The sequence below is a fragment of the Aethina tumida genome, chromosome 5 (assembly GCF_024364675.1).
Source record: "Aethina tumida isolate Nest 87 chromosome 5, icAetTumi1.1, whole genome shotgun sequence".
Taxonomy (NCBI): domain Eukaryota; kingdom Metazoa; phylum Arthropoda; class Insecta; order Coleoptera; family Nitidulidae; genus Aethina; species Aethina tumida.
In genome coordinates, this window is record NC_065439.1 from 26,207,112 (window position 1) to 26,229,322 (window position 22,211).

At 29.2% G+C, this 22,211-nt stretch overlaps 1 protein-coding gene across 13 annotated transcripts in view; it reads right to left on the bottom strand.

The window, feature by feature from the left end:
* LOC109602114 (polypyrimidine tract-binding protein 2) overlaps window positions 1-22,211 on the bottom strand; it is a 319,967-nt gene that overhangs the window by 21,427 nt on the left and 276,329 nt on the right. For 7 of the 13 annotated variants that reach the window (XM_049967103.1, XM_049967102.1, XM_049967100.1 and 4 more), the window contains 2 exons: window positions 12,104-12,202; window positions 5,340-5,633 (listed from right to left, as the gene is read on the bottom strand). In XM_049967103.1, the coding sequence (XP_049823060.1) occupies window positions 5,340-5,633; window positions 12,104-12,202 (393 nt within the window). The remainder of the gene's footprint in view (window positions 1-5,339; window positions 5,634-12,103; window positions 12,203-22,211) is intronic. The other 6 variants (XM_049967106.1, XM_049967104.1, XM_049967096.1 and 3 more) reach the window with 1 other exon arrangement.

Genomic DNA, 22,211 nt, shown 5'->3' on the forward strand with positions numbered 1-22,211 from the left:
ATTTTAAAAATTTTTAAACTTTCATGATATTGTTAGCTGAATGTTTCCTAAAAAAGGACAAATTTTCAAATTACAAATTATGTTTTTTCCTTAAAAATTGTGAAATCTTAGTTGATAGAATATATTTAATATATTTTTACTTAAAATTGTCTATATTTAGGAACGTTTGTTATAAAATTACAGATATTTTGAAGAAATCTTAAAATGTTCAGTTTTCTTTTTAACGCATTTTTATATGAATCTTGTAAACTACCTAATCTCTAGAAATTTTGTACTTTTTTTAATGAATAGCAAATTAGAATTTTGATCTTAATTTGTTTCATTTTCATATAAAAATTGAAAATATCCAAAATGAATAAATAAATATTTAATTTAAAATATTCAATATTTATTTATTATTTAATATAATTTTCCAAAAAATTGTTGAAATCCACAAATTTTTTTATATAAAATTTCCAAATTTTAGAAATTTTAAAATTTTCAGGATTTTTAAATGTTAGTATTGTATTTTATCTGAAACTTTCTAAAAATTTTGTACTTTTTACAATTAATAGAAAATTTGAATTTTGATCTTAATATGCCTGATTTTGATTTAAAAATTGTACTTATCCAAAATTTTGAATAAAATTTTAAAATTTTACGGACTTAAAAATCATAAAATATTTTCCAAAATGAATAAATGAATATTTAATTTTAAATATTCCAAACTAAAAATATTAATAATGTATGTGAATCTCACAAAATTGAGATAAATCCAGTTTTCTTCAACTTTGTTTAAGAAAATACCTCTAAAAAAGTAAATATCTTATTAAAAAAAAACAAATAAGTTAAGATAATCCTCTAAAATATGATAAATGAATATAAATACTTGTACATGTTCTAGAAAGTATAATAAAAGATAAGCTCACAAAAAACATAAAACAAAAATTCGTGACAACGATATCCAAGGAATTAATAGCATGAAAAAACGAATATACCTATTATTATGTGTTTTATTAATTTAGAGGTTGTTAGAAAACGTGTTCTTGCACGTAGCCGTTTACACTTTTTGTTTGTAAACGTTACTTTTACGATAAACATCTTAATTAACCGCACTCATTTTGGTGATTGATGGCGACAACATAAAATAACAATTTACGGCTTGGCAAAACTTTTTGGACAGGCCGCACAAAAACTGACTAACATTTTCCCGTTGCATAATTAGTGCCGAACGTTGTTACGGATTAATTGGAAAGTGGTCCGACTGCGATAGTTCACATGTGAACCGGTTGCGTAACGCGATTGCATCTGTTGAGAAAAACCGATTGAATTAAAAATATCACGTGAAGATAATATAGTACCTGGGAACGATATTATTTATGGGATAGAGAAATGCGCCGGATCGGCGTTCTCTCCCGCATGTATTTTTAATTTTCATTTTAACATCAAGATGCGCACATGAATAATTCCCCGTGCGAAAGTTAATCATTCAGGCCGGTGTGCCATTCGAATTTCTAATAAATAATAAATTCGGGGTCGCGTATCAATAAACAAGACCCTATGCATTTAAACATGGAGTTGGAAAAATGAAAATATAATTGACATCAGACGGACAACGTAAGTAGGGTCGCCAATAAACTTAACGTGTATCCCATGTTTATATCGGTTTAACCACCGCACGCCATTCATTATTGCGAAACGACGTTATTCATCGTCGACCTACAAATCCTAACTTTATGGTTCACCCCGCGGACCATAAACTTTACGTACCCTTATCCAATTTCCTTCCGTTTTTATCCGAACGTTCAATCGTATTTGCACCGGCGACATTCAATGTTGCAATCTGATCCGTATGACAAATTGAATAATTTGGAGCACGGCCTTTTTAACTGCCTTGCTCCCGGTATCGGGGACACTTAAAATTTTCATCGGGACTACATTGTGCACCCCACACGCCGCACCGGAGTCTTATCCCCATCAATTACCAATTGATACAATGTCATCGGACTGGCAAAGGCAATAACGTCACTCTTTATTGCCTCCTGCTTAAAAGAAGTTTGAGCGTAAAAACAAAATCTCGACTTAATGGCCGGCGTCGGCCGTAAAAAAACTTTTACAAGTCGAACTACGAATTTTTATCTTCGGCGAACGGAGCGATGTCTGCACAATTAACGCGATTTCCGTGAATAACAGAACATCGGTACGACCATGTGCCAGTACCATAATGAATTACGTCAAATGTCCGTCTATTACGAGTGGTGTCATCTTTAAAGGCGTTTATGGAGCAATATATTTCAGGGTGACATTTAATGCGTTTGTCAATGAAGCACAAAGTGGTACGTGCAAATGAGAATGAAACAATGGTGCACCGGACGAAAAACCCGTCGACGGCGACTCGTTTTTCTATAATTGAAAAGCGATCTATCAGGTTTAAAAACTAGTTTCAACGTGTACGGGAGAAAATGCCTTTGATACGGTGATATATTGATACGTTCATTACACGTGGGGATAGGCTGTTTGACTGTTTGAATTAAATGAACTTCGGAGTTGGAAATATTACTACAAATAACATTTTTATGTAGAAAATATAACAGCCGATAATGTATTTTGCAGAAAAATGTTAAAAAAACTACAAATAATTGGTTTTAAATAGTATATTTAGAAAAATCATCGACATAAAAGTACATTTTATTATTGTATTTTTTTGAATCATTATATTATTTTTTAATCCTTTCAACAATTTATGTCAATATTGCTCCACAAAATAGTTATTAAAATCATTAACAACAGTTAATTTTAAACGAAAGATTTAAAAAAAGAGGTAGAAGTGCATCGTTTTTAAATTTATCAAAAAGTCAAATTTTGCACCAGAAAAATATTAAATAAAATCATAAATACATAGTTTTAAATAGCAAATTTAGAAAGGAGAAAAAATATTCATTGACATAAAATTACATTCTTAATATTATTGTATATTTTGAATTATTATTATTATTAAATCCTTCAAACATTTAATCCAATATTGCTCCAGAAAATGACTATTTAAATCATGAACAACAGTTAATTTTTAATGGAAGATTTAAAAAGAAAGAGGTTGACGTACATGGTTTTTAAATTCAAACAAAAAGTCAAATTTTGCTTCAGAAAAATGTTAAAAAAATCACAAATAATCAGATTTATCATTGCTAAAATTATTATCATTAAATCATTCAAATATATAATCCAATATTGCTCCAGAAAATAACTGTTATTTAAATCATTAACAACAGTTAATTTTAAATGAAAAATTAAAAAAAGAAGTAGAAGTGTATTGTCTTTAAATTTATCAAAAAATCAAATTTTGCTCCAGAAAAATGTTTTAAATAGCAAATTTAGAAAGGAGAAAGAAAATTCATCGACATAAAAGTATTTTCTTATTGCTATTGTATATTTTGGATCATCATTATTATAAATAAATCCTTCAAACTTTTAATCCAATATTGCTCCAGAAAATGGTAGTTTAAATCCTCAACAACAGTTAATTTTTAATGGAAGATTTAAAAAGAAAGAGGTGGACGTAATTGGTTTTTAAATTTATAAAAAAGGCAAATTTTGCTCCAGAAAAATGTTAAATAAAATAATAAATACATACGTTTAAGTAGCATATTTAAAAAGGAGAAAGACAATTCATCGATATAAAATTACATACTTAATACTATTGTATATTTTGAAACATTATTATTATTATTATCATTATCAAATCCTTCAAACATTTAATCCAATATTGCTTCAGAAAATGGCTGTTTAAATCATCAACAATAATTAATTTTAAATGAAAGATTTAAAAAGAAAGAAGTGTTAAATTTATCAAAGAGTCAAATTTTGCTCCAGAAAAATGTTAAAAAAATTACAAATACTTAGTTTTAAGTAGCAAATTTAGAAAAGGAGAAAGAAATATCGTCAACATAAATGTACATTCTTAATACTATTGCATATTTTGAATCATTATTATTATTTTTTAAATCCTTCCAACATTGAAACCAATATTGCTCCAGAAAATGGTTGTCATTTAAATCATCAAGAACAGTTAATTTTAAATGAAAGATTTAAAAAGAAACAGGCAGAAGTGCATCATTTTTAATTTTATCAAAAAGTCAAATTTTGATTCAGAAAAGTGTTATTATAAATTATAAATACTTAGTTTTAAATAGCAAATTTAGAAAGGAGAAATAAAATTCATCGTCATAAAAGTACATTCTTAATACTATTGTATATTTTGAATCATTGTTAATATTATTAAATCATTCAAACATTTAATCAAATACTGTTCCAGAAAATGGCTGTTTAATTCCTCAACAACAGTTAATTTTTAATGGATGATTTAAAAAGAAAGAAATTTTGTTCCAGATAAATGTTAAAAAAGATTTAAATAGCAAATTTAAAAAGGAGAAAATTCAGCGACATAAAAGTACATTCTTAATACTATTGTAAATTTATTATTAAATCCCACAAACATTTAATCCAATATTGCTTCAGAAAACGGCAGTGGTAAAAAAAAACACTTAATTCGATAAATTAAATAATAAAATCTACTTTTTGAATACTATTATCGTGTATAAAATTACGATTATAATGATCCATTTAATTATACTGAATGCATAAATTTATACTTATGTTAAAATATAGTTTATTATAGTTTTAATTATTTTAAAATTCATTATACGTTTATGGTTTAATCAATTTAATTTTATTTCTGAAATTTACGGTTGGTACATTATTATATTATTCATAGCGATATGGAAACGACACGATAATAACACTAAAAATATTAAAATGAGCTCAATGCGGGTTTCATTAATGGTAAATGACTGAAATTGGATTGACTATAACAAAAGTGATTTACACACGGTTGAGGGGATCGATATCAATTTTTCTATGAGAGAAAAGTCCTCCAGCTATAACACGAAACAATCTTGCTTAATGTTGTTTGTTTACCTTGTCCCGACCGTTTGTGTCATAAAGGAATCATCGTCGCTTTGATCGCAAATCCAATTTTCACCGGCATCTCTTACATCTCTTGGCGATTTTATCCGGCGTTCTTAATAAAATGAATTATTTGCCTGCAGAGTTCGGTTGCGATTTTACCTGAATTATGTGCCTTGGAAGTGTCTCGTCTTTTTGTTTTCACCAGATAAATGGAGACGTACAGACAAAACGAACAAAAATCTCCACGTTGACGCTGAGTCCGGAGTTAATTAATTAAAAACAAATTCCAGTCATCACCTTAATCAAACGCTTTCGCCAAGACCTCGAATATTATTAACCCAGATTAAAGATTACTTTTGAAACTCCCCATCTTTTAAGGCGAAAACCCGACTTACCGCATTCGAATGTGTCTGGTCCGTCTTCAGTTCCTTGTGGTTGCTGTACTGGACGTAGACCGCCCTGCCACGCAGCTGCGCCATGCAGGTGCTGAAGTAGTTCACCATGGACGTGGCCGACGCCTCGTCGCCCATCTCGAGGAACGCCTGGTTCTTGCCCTTGAGCACCAGCACGTTGGTGACGCGGCCGAACGGCAGCCCCAGGTGGATGATCTCCGCCTCCGAGACGTCGCTCGGGATGTTGCGGATGTGGATCACCCGGGACGGTTTGCCCACGTTGCCGTCCAGCTTCACCTGCAACGAAAAAATTGCCCCAATAAAAATTTAATCAGACAAATGGAGGATCCAGAGGAAATGTTGCACCTGTAGACGGTGAATCATCGCTTCCGGATCCGCGGAGATTTAATAAAACATGAAGAAGATCCCATTATTATTTAAAAATGGAAACGTGTATTCTCGGGCCGCCCGCAAATATTAAATCCATTGTGTGCGCCCATTCTCTTTCTTGTCGGGCTGGCATTTTTCAGTGCGGCATCAAATTATGTCGAAGGCGGACTTTTGTATCAAATTCGCGGCGGACGGTCCTGATTAAAAAATATACTTAGGGAATATTACCCCTTTATTCGTCGACAATGCGTCCCGACCCCATTTCCACGGCCTGCCTTCTCTCCCGCATCCCCCTTTCATATCTCCCTGTTGCGTTTTTCAATTCGACGTTTTATCAATGCCAGATTAATTTTCAGTACGTCCGGATAAGGAGCGATTTCTAAAGAGTCGCGGATCAAAAACTGAAAATCGAACGGTAATGGGGAAAGTAATGTGCTAATTTCGATGTGGATGCGGCGAGTGTAGGGCCCGGTCGGCGGAATGTTTCGTGGACGTTCTCGTCCGAATCTTGTTACAGGAATTCAATTTTCGGGCGTTTCAGCCTTCGGGAATCAACTTATCTAATCAGCTTTCGCGGTCGAGATGCTCTCTCTAAACGCCATTGTGCCTGCGTTCACCGTCGTCAATTTGCCTTTAGCAGCTTTTGTTTGTGGGAACGCAAGACGTTCGCCGAAAAAACACCTATTGATGCACAAGAATTTCGGGATGTAGAATATTTTGTTACTAAAGTCGAGAATAATTGAGATAATGCACGAGAAACTAAATAATTGTATATACAATCTGTATATTTAACAAATTTTCATTTATAAATATAATTATAAAATATAAATATTAAAATTTAATATGTTGACTAAGTTTAAAATAAAAGAAAGGAAAATTATGGCCAAAAAATTTACGAAATTTATTTTTAACATATATATATATACCGTATCAAAAATGATGAACGTGTCTACTCACATATTGAGACGGAACATCAATACCTCTTTGTAAACAAAAAGGAAAGATATACATGCAATTATGTGGGCGGGCCGAACTGACTGGAGGGGATCATTTGGTTTTGCTGCGTTTAGCATGCGGTTCGTCTCCGCAGACGAGTCGGTGTCTTTGAACACATTATTTAATTATTTTTAGTTTTTTTTACTTATGCATTTATTTATTTAATTTAATTTTTGGGATACATTTTTATTTTGAAAAAAGTAGTTTATTTTTAGAATACTTATTTTTGTTTTTGATATACCCTCAAAAAATATTTCATTTTACAGATTGAAAATTATACAAAGTTACGGAATTTAAATGGAGCATCCGAAGAACTCGAACTACATCCCTACGCATACGGGGAGTTACTAAATGCATTCGCAAAGATTAATTTACATTGTGCGCCGGCGCATTGTCTCTGAGAGTAGGGATTCTTACTACCGGGCAAAACTTTACTCTCTTTGTCGTGCATCCATCTCTTACAACATCCAGACACGAAGAGCATTTTTCATACTGTATATATATATATATATATATATATATATATATATATATATATATAATTATAAAATATTTTACTTCCAAAACCTATGAAATATTTGAAATATACTTTGGCTAAATAAATTTAGTATGTTGACTAAGTTTAAAATTAAAAAAAAGGGAAAATTATGGCCAACAAAATCTTTAGATTTAGGAAATTTAATTTTAACATATTTTCATTTATAATTATAAAATATTTTACTTGCAAAACCTAAGAAATATTTGAAATATGTTTTGTCTAAATAAATTTAATTTGTTGACTAAGTTTAAAATTGAAAAAAGAAAAAATTATGGCCAAAATAATCTTCAAACTTAGGAAATTTAATTTTAACATATTTTCATTTATAATTATAAAATATTTTACTTGCAAAACCTAAGAAATATTTGAAATATGTTTTATCTAAATAAATTTAATTTGTTGACTAAGTTTAAAATTAAAAAAATGGGAAAATTATGGCCAAAAGAATCTTCCTTCAGATTTAGGAAATTGAATTTTAACATATTTTTATTTATAATTGTAAAATATTCTACTTGCAAAATCTAAGAAATATTTGAAATATCTTTTGTTTAAATAAATTTAATTTGTTGACTAAGTTTAAAATTAAAAAAAGGGAAAATTATGGCCAAAAGAATCTTTAGACTTAGGAAATTTAATTTTAACATATTTTCATTTATAATTATAAAATATTTTACTTGCAAAACATAAGAAATATTTGAAATATGTTTTGTCTAAATAAATTTAATTTGTTGACTAAGTTTAAAATTATAAAAAGGGAAAATTATGACCAAAAGAATCTTCAGACTTAGGAAATTTAATTTTAACATATTTTCATTTATAATTATAAAATAATTTACTTGGAAAACTTAAGAAATATTTGAAATATCTTTTGTTTAAATAAATTTAGTATGTTGACAAAATTTAAAATTAAAAAATGGGAAAATTATGGCCAATAAAATCTTTAGATTTGGGAAATTTATTTTTAACACATTTTCATTTATAATTATAAAATATTTTATTTGAAAAACATAAGAAATATTGGGAATATGTTTTGTCTAAATAAATTTAATTTGTTGATTAAGTTTAAAATTAAAAAAAGGGAAAATTATGGCCAAAAGAATCTTCAGACTTAGGAAATTTAATTTTAACATATTTTCATTTATAATTATAAAATATTTTACTTGCAAAACCTAAGAAATATTTAAAATATCTTTTGTTTAAATAAATTTAGTATGTTGACTAAGTTTAAAATTAAAAAAAAGGGAAAATTATGGCCAATAAAATCTTTAGATTTAGGAAATTTAATTTTAACATATTTTCATTTATAATTATAAAATATTTTACTTGCAAAACATAAGAAATATTTGAAATATGTTTTGTCTAAATAAATTTAATTTGTTGACTAAGTTTAAAATTAAAAAAAGGGAAAATTATGGACAAAAGAATCTTCAGACTTAGGAAATTTAATTTTAAGATATTTTCATTTATAATTATAAAATATTCTACTTGCAAAACCTATAAAATTTATAAATAAATAAATTTAGTATATTTCTTAAGTTTAAAATTAAAATAAAGAAAAATAAATAATAAATTTTGTATAAAAATTTTAATCTAACAACAACTTTTATTTGAAACAATTGTCTTTAATCCTTCATGTCATTGTCTTCTTAAACTTATGTTGATTCTCCAATAAAAGGAACCGTTAACTATAACACTAGTTTCGATGGCAACGATAAATTTAAAATCGCCGCCGCCAGGACGAAATGACGCAATCATAACGGCGGCCGGCCACCGAAATTTCTCATCAAGGACGACAATAAAAATTGTGCGACGTCCTTCGAGGCACGAACGCAATGTAGGAGCGCCGGCGATAAAATCCACGACACAATAACGCACAATAGACAACGGCCGGTCCGAAGTTTGGTGTGTTGCCGCCCCCATCGCTAAAAATCCCAGACATTATTACATTCCTCTTTATGTGCCCGTAATTAATATCAGTCCGCATTTTATTTATGGCAGTTGCCAAAAGTCGTCATTTGTTTCTATAAGGCGTAATGGACGTCCATAATGGAGACGCATTAGAACGTTTTTGTATTGAAAACTGGCGCCATTGTGCGGGGCGTCCCGTCCCAGGTAAACCGTGTGTTTTTATGCTGCCAAAACGGGGCGCGTAAATATTTTAAAACACTTTCAACCGACGACATCTGAATGGTACGGAACAATTTAAGTGCACCTCCCCCCCAAAACCCCGGCCTCCTTCCTCTTGTAATTATTAATAATATTTCGGGGTGCAAAAAGCGAAAGGATTCCGGGTGTACCGTAGACAAAAGACGATGTAAATGGCCGTATTTTAAGCACTGCGGCGTTCCAGATTGTTCCGTCTTAATGGGGGGGCTTAATTCTTTACAACTTAAAATGCAACAAACACTTTTTGTCTTTGTTCCCATTTTTTGTGATCGCCCGAGGAGAATTCACCACTTCTCTGTGCACCACGCCACCATACAATGGGGGACAATATTTAATTTATCTGACACAGGTGTAATTTTTAACGTTGAACCTTTCTCACAGCATTTTAATCTACCAGTTCATCTATACATATATATTACATGGGGCTATAATTAGAAATCATCCGATGGTTATCACCGAATTAATAACAACCATGGTGAAAAACAGTGTAGCTACTTTAATTACAGTTCATTGGAACAAAATGGAAATATCCGCATTGGAATCGACACCCAAGTCACGACATGTTTCCTGCTTTTGAGCAGAATATTATTATTATTATAATAACTGGGAGGTGTGTGACCGAATTCATAATCGCACTTGTTGAAAGTACCCAATTTGGCAGATCTATTTTGGTTAAAAGTGGAAAGCCAAGTAACTTTAATATAGTACAAAGTTCGCGAAGAGTAATTATTCGTACCTAAGACAAATGCAACGCGATGCAAGAAGTAATCATTAATTAATCCAACAGCAACACAGTGATTAAACCACAGCATACAGACTAATGGACGTTGGTTATTGGCGGAATTGGTACACACTACATGTCATGTCAACAACATTAAATTTAACTTTAAAGCATTGTCCAACCCCGGGGGAAATGGCATTGATACCATTTCCAATATGTCCGGACAAAAGGATAATTCATATCAAAATGTCCATTTGCATTAACCAAACAGTTAATATTCGTTTGAGGAGCAACGTTAATGACGCGTTCCCGGAATGTTAACGGCCATTTTATTGGGACACGACGGAATATGTCGGAGTGCTTCGGGAATCCATTTCGTATTGTAACATCGGTCAAAGGATTTGTTTCGACATTCAGTCCGTGGCTTTAGTGCGATAACATAAAAGCATTTTTTAATGCTATTGTTTTGGGAATTATACTTTAAAACTAACTACAGTTTTGTGCTGATCCTTTATTCTAACTCTAGTAACCAATTTTTGTTCATTATCATCAGGCAAACAATTTCAAATTAAGCCTTAAAACACCAATTAAAAATCTCTGTTTTAATAAATAATTTCCTCTAACATTTTGAGCTAATATCCTAAATAATTGAAACCCACATTTTGGGGCTTTAAAACAGAATTGGACACAAATATATTTTACAATACTAAAACTGTAGTTTTGCCATTTTCCTTCTTCCTATCTGTAGTATCCAGTTCCTATACATTGTCACCAGACAAACCATTTCAAATTAATTCTTAAAATCACCAATTAAAAATCTTTGTTAAGTCTACATTTTAATAAATAATTTCCTCTACCTTTTTGAGCTAATGTTCTAGATATTTGAAGTCCACATTTAAGGTCTCTAACCGACTTGGACAGAAGTATATTTTATAATATAAAAACTATAGTTTTGTCATTATCCTTTTTCTAACTCTAGTATCCAATTCCTAAACATTATCATCAGTCTAACAATTTCAAATTAATCCTTAAAACACCAATTAAAAATTTCTGTTAAGCTTACATTTTAATAAATAATTTCCTCCAACTTTTTCAGCTAATGTCCTAGATAATTGAAGTTCACATTTAAGGGCTTTAAAACAGAATTAAACACAAATGTATTTTGCAATATTAAAACTGTAGTTTTGCCATTTTCCTTCTTCCTAACTGTAGTATCAATTCCTATAGATTGTCACCAGACAAACCATTTCAAATTAATTCATAAATCACCAATTAAAAATCTTTGATAAGTCTATATTTTAATAAATAATTTCCTCTAACTTTTTGAGCTAATGTCCTAGATATTTGAAGTCCACATTTAAGGTCTCTAACAGAGTTGAACAGAAGTATATTTTACAATATAAAAACTATAGATTTGTCATTATCCTTTATTAACTCTAATATCCAATTCCTAAACATTATCACCAGGCTAACAATTTCAACTTAATCCTTAAAACACCAATTAAAAATCCCTGTTAAGACTACATTTTAATAAATAATTTCCTCTAACGTTTTGAGCTAATATCTTAGATATTTGAAGCCCACATTTTGGGGCTTTAAAACAGAATTGGACACAAATATATTTTACAATATTGAAACTATAGTTTTCCCATTTTCCTTCTTCCTAACTCTTGTTTTCAATTCCTACACATTATCACCAGGAAAAATAATTTCAAATTAATCCTTGAAACACTAATTAAAAATATATGATAAGTACATATTTTGATAAATAATTTAGGGTAAGTGTTTCAGTGTTGTAATTACTTCAAGACCAGATCGATAATTCCTCCCACTAAATATAATATTGAGTTAAGAATTAATTAAACTGTTTTAAACATATGAGCATGAAGAAAAACATTGTTCCAGATTAATTAATTAAATAATTCGTATTTGTTAAGGATATTTTAAGAACCTTACCTTTTTGGCATTTTCCTGGTTGTTGTTGTCAGCATGGGGCGCTGATGGAGCCATAACTGATACGTTTGACTGTGATAATAATTCGTCACTTCCTCTCTGAAACGAAACAAAAAGCAAAATATAAATTCCGTCCGTTTCCCATCTAAATTTTAAAAAATTTAAACGTCCGCACGAATAAACGTACAAAAAGGCCGGGGCGATTTTAAAACAATATTGACAAATTTTTAGCGACTGGTCGTGGCTGCCTTTTTTTTTGCTAATTGATCCCACGGCGGAAAAATGATCAAAACCCTTCAAAACACGCGGGACATATGTGACAAATATGTGCGCCATTCGAAACGTGCACAAAAAACAAAAAAAACGGTACTTCTCCGATAATGAAAAATGGCAAAAAAAGTCAGGGACATACGGAAGTTCGATGAAATTGTTTGTCCTGATCGGATTTATGAGAGGCACGCTTCCAGACTGCACAAATACTTCAACTCTGATTCCGTCTGGGCTTAAACAATATTACACGTTGTCTAAAAATGAAAATGTACAAAAAGGGTAACTGATATGTGTTTTATAGGAACCGTACCCTTTTTACTTTATTTACACGGTCGCTAAAGGTTGAAGCCACAACCCCAATTTTACTTAATGCTTATTGTTAACACATTACAGGTGTATAGCATTACATGTGTTCCAAATATATATAACTCAATTTACGTTTTAAAATATATCATGATAAATATCGCATTCAATACACCAAGACAACTTTTCCCGTGCACATATTCATAATAATCCCCGAGTTACGAAATGGATTCTTATCCTCTACAAAAGGGGAAAAGGTATAAATATGGATTTGGCCCGGAATACGATTATGCTTTTCCGGTAGCAGATGGATGTGTGTACAAAATTATATTACCTGATAGCACTTTGCTGTTGAAATGTATTCGAAATGTATGTGTGGGATCGCGTCGCAAAGTGCATACTTCTTTCATAATTCAAGAAGGAAAGAAAATATAATATTTAACCGTTAATGAATGTTGAATAAGCAACCAATATTTGTATATGTGGTACATGAACACTTAGTAAAAATAAGTAAATTTATTGCAGTTAAATATTATTAATTAATTACATATTAATAACGCCCACAATAATGGTAAAAATTAATTATTATTTTCCAGTTCATATTTATGTATCAATATAAAATTAATTTAGGTTATTAAACCAATTAAATCGATATATTACTAATGATAATTATTAGTCTTTGGAATATTTTATTGTGTTTTAAAATAATAAAATATTCCAAAGAAATTTAATTACTAGAAATATAGAAAATTGTATTATATCACCATATTAATGTATATCAAACTTACAAATTACTTATTACTAAAACAAATGAATTTTTATAATAAAACAAACAGTTTTTGATTTATTGTTACCCAAATTACTTTAGTTTATACGGTTTTTACTACTTCTCAAAGTTAAAAATAAATAAAATAAATAATTAATTAATTTAATTCCATATTAATCCCTTTATATTATTACCATTCTCATATACAAACTATCTTGTAAATCATCCCTTATTTACCTTTTTAAGCTAAAGTAAAATTTAATCAGTTAAAATTATCAATTTCTACAACAGAAAAATTATTTATTTTATAGTTTTTTTTTTATAGAACTCACACTTAGGATTTTATAAATAAATTAGAAAACAATTTATTAATTTTATTTTATTTTCTTTATTTTCCTTCCATTTCTTTTAACAAAGTAAATTGACAAAGGAATATTCGAAATTCACAGTTGTTCATTTGACAACAGTACTAAAAATTATAAGTTGAAATTGTCAATTTCTATAACAGAAAAATTATTAGTTAGGATAGAATAAATTGTTGTATTCAATGAAATAATTTATAAATTGAAATTGTTAGTCGAAATTATTCATTTATCTAACTGAAATATTATTTATAATTGTACAGTCTTTCTATGGTACAAATAAATCCTTTTTTGTAGTTGATAAATATTAAATAAATTATTGAAATGGATATTATAAATATAACAGAGTATACTTTATTAATCCCTGAAATACAAAAACAGATTTAAAAACATCCCTTTGACACATCATTAGCAAATTTAAACTCTCCTATAATTCATCCTTTATTTATCTCTTTAAATTAAATGTTAATCAGTTAAAATTATCAATTTCTAAAACAAATAATAATAGTAAAAATTATTTACCTTCTCCTATTTCTTTTAAAAAAGTAAAATAAGAAAGAAATTCGTTGCTCATTTGACAACAGTGTAAAAAATTCTGTGTAGAAATTATCAATTCCAACAACAGAAAAATTATGAATTTGAATTCTTAATAGAAATTATTCATTTCCCTAACTGAAATATTATTTGTAATTGTGCAATTTTTCTATGGTATAAATAAATCCAATATGTTAATAATATTAAGAGATTATTGAATAAGAATATTATAAACATAAAAGGGTACATTTTATTAATCCCTGAAGTACAAAAACAGATTTGAAAACATCCCCTTGCCTCATCATTAATAAATTCAAACCCTCCTGCAAATCATCCGTTATTTATCTTTTTAAACTAACTTAACAGTTAATCAATTAATTTGTCAATTTCCCTAACAAATAAATTAATTTTTATGCAGTGTTTTTACAGATGACAATAAAATGTTAGGAAAAAATAAATAAATAGATTAGAAAAACAATTTTTTTCATTTTATTTTTCTCGTTATTTTCCTTCTCCTATTTCTTTTAACAAAGTAAAATAAGAAAGAAATTCATAGCTGCTCATTTAACAAGAGTGTAAGAAATTCTGTGTAGATATTTTCAATTCCTACAGGAGAAAAATTATTTGTTATTTTGTAGTTTTTCTATGATACAAATAAATTCGGAAGAACTGACTAGACAAGTAAATTTTTCAATAAATAAGATTTTATAAGTATAAAAGAGTGTTTTTTATTAATACCTGAAATACCAAAACATCCCCTTGCCACATCATTAGCAAATTCCTGTAAATCATTCTATTTTATCTCTTTTTATCACTAAATAAAAAAATAATTCAGCTGCATAGAAAATTAATTCAGATACCACTGAACAATTTTAAAAGGGTGGTTGTTAATACAAAGGGTTTGAGGGACAAGGAATGCAAGTTTGCTCAAAATGTGCAATTTCAAATATTAAAATAGTTAATTAATACCGAAAATTAATATATTTGTTACTTATGGACCACCCCGTATAAAATTATAATATATTATTGTATATATTTTATGATAAATATGACAGAGAGTCAGGATAAATTTCCCACCACCATTACTTTGACATTTTAAAAATGATTTTTTAATGAATGAATTCGAGTCAATCTGACTGGATACAAAAATGATGAACAACAGAATTATCTTTGTACGACGTTTCACATTTTAAATATGATTTTCTAGAACGAAATATTTGAATTGAATTCATACTTGATTGTGACTGGATACAAAAATATACAAAGTATGGGAAAAATAATAATTATGTGCTTACATAAAAAAAATAATATCATAAACAGGAACATTCTGTGCTCAATAATAATTTGTAAAAGAGATCAGCATGATATTGTAATAAAATACACAATCTAATTATAAAGAAAGAAAAGATGAAAGGGAGGAGAATTAATAAAACGAGTATTGTTCCACACAATACAGAAACTTCATGTTTTAAAACATTTCAGGTCCTTATTGTTTGTTAGTACTTCAGAGTCGCAGCGTCATAATTTTAATCCCGCAAATTTTCAAACCGTTTAAAACATACACGTACACATTTAGTTGAGTGGCTGCGCCGATAAAAAACAATTAATTGTTAATTTGCGTCACCCGACAACTTATCACAATTTTACCTCGTCCATGGTGTTTGGTTGCGCACCCCGCTTATCCCTTACAGGTTTATCGTCGCCGTTCGTGCAAAGTTTAAGCCACTATACCCGTAAATACACTCAACAGCTCGAGTGGCACTCAGACCCCGATATGGGCAATAATAGTTTTAGTGCATCGTATAACCAAACGCGACGATATTACGACGCCCCCATTTTCAATATAATCCCGTAAAAGTTTTCAATAAATATTTATGCTGCTTACGCATATTTATCGCGGCAAAGATTAATGTTGGCACAGCGATAAAACCGAAAACCCAACCCCGTCGTCCACGCCGTCTTCGCCGTGACCGTGCTGGAAACCGCACCGGCCGCTCGATTACGTGTTGACCGACCGACGAGTGTGTTTATCCAACACTTCACGTGGCGAATCTATATTTACATGGCGCATTGAAATATTGCCGGGTCGCATTCCGATCAATCTGCAATGTTTCGCCGGACTCCGGTGCTATTAACACCGTGCCAAGCGAAGTTTATAAGTTCGTTTACCTCGGGCCGCACGTTACGCCTAGCCTGGAACGTTTATTGTTGTTACATAATAATAATAATGTTGCTCGGGCTGAGAGCGTGCGTCTCGGCTCTCTTTCCGAGTCCATTGTCCGGACTCGGGGGGCCGGCCCCCTTAAAATCACGCCGTCACTCCGGCAACATCTGCGTTCGGGACGATCGTCGTGTTTTTTTTTTATTATTATTCTTGTTCTCCTTTTCTTTACCCGGGTCACGTTTTGAGCGGAATTGGGAAAAACGTTGAATACAATAGGGTCTGCACTATTTTTGTCTGTCGATCTTGGAACAAATTGTAGGCAATTTATTAAGAGTGTTTAGAGATGGGACTGTTTTAAATAACCTCCAAGCTTAAGCTGGTTAATAAGTTAGTTGAAAGATTTTGTTCGAATGTTAGTTTAAAGTTGATGTAATAAAATGTGTTTATGAAATTCTAATTGGAAATGTTTCATTTTGATTAGTTGTTAAAAAACATTTCAATTTAACTTTTTCTTCTCTAATTTTCTTACTTTCATTTTATGAACAGATTAATGAATAATATAAGCAAATGCTCAATATTCAGTTGTTCATTTGACAACAGTAGGGGAGATTTCAATTAACCATTGTAAATTTCTACAAAAAAAAATATAGAAGATTATATTCAACGTAGAAATTTATAAATTGAATAGAAAATTAGTTTATATATTTTATTTTTTCCAATTTATATTCTATTTAGAAAGTAAATTCATTCATTCATTCGACAAAAGTATAGATGGAATTCTAAGTTGAAATGATCAATATTTTATTTAGAAAGCAAATGAACAAATTAAGAAAAATATATAAAAAATTCACAGTTGTTCATTCGACATAGATGGAATTCTGAGCTGAAATGATCAATTTCAACATCAGAAAAAATATTCGTAATTCTGCAGTTTCTTCACAGATACAAATAGAATGTTGTATTCAATGAAGAAATTTATAAATTGGCTAGAAAATTAATTAATTTATTTTATTTTTTCTCTATTTTCCTTGTTATATTCTATTTAGAAAACAAATGAACAAATTAAGAAAGAAATATAAAAAATTCACAGTTGTTCATTCGACAAAAGTATAGATGGAATTCTGAGCTGAAATTATCAATTTCAACATAAGAAAAAATATTCGTAATTCTACAGTTTTCTCACAGATACAAAGAGGATGTTGTATTCAATGAAGAAATTTATAAATTGGCTAGAAAATTAATTAATTTATTTTATTTTTTCTCTATTTTCCTTGTTATATTCTATTTAGAAAACAAATGAACAAATTAAGAAAGAAATATAAAAAATTCACAGCAGTTCATTCGACAAAAGTATAGATGGAATTCTGGGCTGAAATGATCAATTTCAACATCAGAAAAAATATTCGTAATTCTGCAATTTCTTCACAGATACAAATAGAATGTTGTATTCGATGAAGAATTTTATAAATTGACTAGGAAATTAATTAATTTATTTTATTTTTTCTCTATTTTCCTTCATATATTCTATTTAGAAAGTAAATGAACAAATTAAGACAGTAACATACGAAATTCACAGTTATTCATTCGACAAAAGTATAAAAGAAATTCTGAGCTGAAATGATCAATTTCTACATAAGAAAAAATATTTGTTATTCTGCAGTTTCTACAGATAGAAATGGAATGATGTATTCAATGAAAAAATTAATAAATTGACTAGAAAATTAACTAAATTCTTTTATTTTTTTTCCTATTTTCCTTCTTATGTTCTATTTAGAAAGTAAATGAACACATTAAGAAAGGAGCATACAAAATTCACAGTTGTTTATTCTGGACAAGTGTAGAAGAAATTCTGAGATGAAATGATAAATTCTTACTTTAAAAAAAAAATTGTTATTCTGTAGTTTTTCTACAGATAAAAATAGAAAATTTTAGTGGATTAAAAAATTTATAAATTGACAAGAAAAGTAATTTATTAATTTCTTTCTTTATTTCCCTTCTATTCAATTAAGAATGTAAATGAACGAATTAAGAAGGAAACATTAAAAAATTCACAGTTTTTCATTTGACAAAACTATATAAGAAAAAAAAATTACAAATTGATCAGAACAGCAGATTTTTTCAACTGAAATTGTCAATTCCTGCAGTGCAAAACATCGTTTTCAATTGTTGTATACTCCAAAGTTATAAATCTATAAAAAACTAATTAAAACATTTCAGTAAAATGTTTCCATCCCGAATATTATTGTTGATAAATGTTAAAGAGCTTAACGAATAAAATATCACAAATAAAAAGGCATGCATTTTTATTAAACCCATGTAAAAAAAAATACACCAAAACAGATTTGAAAACATCCCCGTGCCAGATCTCGGTAGAGATTATGGCGGAGAATGAAGGATGGATGACGGCGGGTCGTTCCGTGTTCGGAAATAATCCGGAGGTGTGCCGAGCGCGGTTATGATGTATGCGGGAGATGGAGGCGGCCCGTGAAAAATGCGACTGAAACATCCCCGAGGAACATGAATCATGATGACTGTCGCTAATCTAAGCTATTCCCGACACGTACGGACTATATAGTTTTAGTTGCCGCCGTTCAGGAAACATGTTAAATTGATTTCTTTATTTTTTTGTTTTTTTGTAGTGACACTAAAAATGTGACATGTGAATATTTAATGGGAAATGACAAAATGTTTCTTTACGAACTTCGGTGGCAATTTCAGTCGGTCCAAGTTTAATTACGCCGCACACTGATTATTTATAATTTATAATTCAAACACACCAATTTTCCATATTTTAAACCTTTGAAAAGGAAAGTGTCAAAAAGTACACAACTTCAAAGGGAGGATAAGTTGCGATCTTTGGGCAAAATATAATAAAACCTTAAATCTTATCCTTTGTTCTTCCGCTTCCCTTCATCCATTAACGCACCCCCTAATTCCCGGACAATTAGGAAGCAATCGCGCCAAAGGTTAATCATTAACCATTCCGTTTTTACGGCTTAAATGCTTGTCGCCCGTGCGCGCCCCTCCCACTAATTAGTTTGGCCGATTTATAACATCCAATTATGTCAACACCTTTAGTTGTTTTCCCGGCGAGGGCTATTAATTATTAAAATTTCAAATATTTGCAGGCGGCGGCCTTCTTTTGTCCCGGGTCTTTGATAATGAGTGTGGTGTTTGTTTTAATCTTATTGGTTGCGATATGATATATCTTTGCAGGTTTAAACGACCTTTGAGACTAATTTAAGTGTTTATATACCATATACTATGGCTTATTTTACGTAGAATATTAATAATAACTGAGAACATTGACAATAAACAACTCCATGGATGATGATACAGAAATATTCACTAAAATGTTTCCTAATAAAGAATTTTATTATTTAAAAAAAATGTATCCATTTTAAAAGATGTGACAAAGCAACGAAAATTCCATCTTGATAAACCTCTTTTTTATTGTTTCTCAGCTCATTTATGTGTTCACTTCAGCTCAGAAAAATTGATTTTGGTATATTTCATGAAAGAGAATAAATACCTAATTAAAATTCTTACATCTAAAGATGGTCATATTAAGTTTTACAAAAAAGGTATCATTTTAAAAGACAGAAAAGCAATAATAATTAATTTACCATAAAAAAACTTAAATTAAATTGTCTGTCATTTTTATTATAAAAATGATATGGAAGGTTTCAGAACAGTAGTACAAAAATATCTTTATGACATATATAAGTTTTTTATTCTCTCATCCTAATTTAGGTATTTGGTATTTTTATGAAAGAGAATACGTCGCTAATTGCAATTCTTACTTCACAATATGGTCATACTAAATTTTATAAAAAAGGTATCTTCCTTTAGAAAGATAGAAAAACAGTAACAATTAATTTACCTTAAAAAATTTAATTAAATTGTCCCTCATATTTTACTATAAAAATGATATAGTAGATAATAGAACAGGAGTATCAAAAATATATTCATGACATATAAGAGATTTTTATTCACTATCTTTTAACGTCAGCTCAGAAAAATTAATTTAGATATTTTTTGTGAAAGAGAATAAGTTCCTAATTAAAATTCTAACTTCTCAAAATAATACATACATAATTTTACAAAAAAATGTATCCTCGTTTTGAAAAATTGTCCCCCATATTTTACTATATTTCTATTATTTCTTTATTATTTAACCTCAGCTCAGAACTATTTATTCAAGTATTTTTTATGAAAGAGAATAAAACACCTTATTATTTATCTTTTGACCTCAGCTCAGAAAATTATCTTTAAATATTTTTATGACAGAAAATAATGTTCTAATTGAAATACTCATTTCTCATTTAAAAGATTAAGGTTAATAAAGTTACCATAAAAACTCCAATAAAACTCATATTTTACTGTATGTTAAAAAATAATGTTATCGATTTCAGAACTGGTATAGAGAAAATAAATATCTTTGTGACATACATGAGTTTTTTATTCTTTTATCTTTTAACCCCAGCTTAGAAAAATTAATTTAGGTATTTGGTATTTTTTGTGAAAGAGAATACGTCGCTAATTGCAATTCTCACTTCTCAAATATAGTGATACTAAATTTTATAAAAAAGGTACCCTCATTTAGAGAGATAGAAAAACAGTAATAATTAATTTACCTTAAAAAACTTAAATTAAATTGTCCCTCATATTTTACTATAAAAAGGGATATAGTAGATAATAGAACGGGAGTATCGAAACTATATTCATGACATACAAGAGATTTTAATTCACTATCTTCAGTTCAGAAAAATTTATTCAAGTATTTTTTATGAAAGAGAATAAGTTTCTAATTTAAGTTATTAAATTTACCATAAAAACACCAATTAAATTGTCCTTCATATTTTTCATATATAATAGATTTCTGAAATGTAGTACAGAAAACATCTTTATGGCATACATGAGCTTTTTATTGTTTATCTTTTGACCTCAGCTCAGAAAAATTGATTTAGGTATTTTTTATGAAAGAGAATAAATTCCAAAGTGGAATACTCACGTTCAATTTAGTTATACTAAATTTTATAAAAAAAAAGCTCCATTTTCAAATTATTATAAATTGTTCCTAATATTTTACTACAAAAAATGATGTAGTAGATTTTAGACCAGGACAGAAAATATCTTTATGACGTAAGTTTCTTATGTCTATAGTTTGACCCCAACTCAGAAAATTTTATGAAAGAGAATAAGTTTTTGTTTGAAATACTCATTTTTGTTTGAAACATAGAAATAAATTGTCCCACATATTGTTTTTATAAAAAATGATATAATAAATTTCAGAACAGTGGTAGGAAATCATCTTTATGATATACATAAGCTTCTTATTGTTTATCTTTTGATCTCAGCTCAGAAAAATTGATTTAGGTATTTTTTATGAAAAAGAAGAAGTTTCTAAGTGAAATACTCTCATTTAAAAATTAAATTGTCCTTGAATGAAATAGTAGAGTCCAGAACAGATTTCAGAGTTTCTTTTTTTTCTTTTGACTCCAGCTCTATTTATGTACTTTTTTATGAAAGAGAATCAGTTTATAATTGAAATATTCATTGCTCTTTTGAAAGATAGAAAAACAATGATAAATAACCCTTTTATTGTCCACGTTTTGTGCTTCAGTTCATTGAAATAAATAAAAAAGTTACACGGACGTTTATAAAACATAAAAAAATAAACCTCTTAAAAGCAGTGTAGTAATAGAAAGA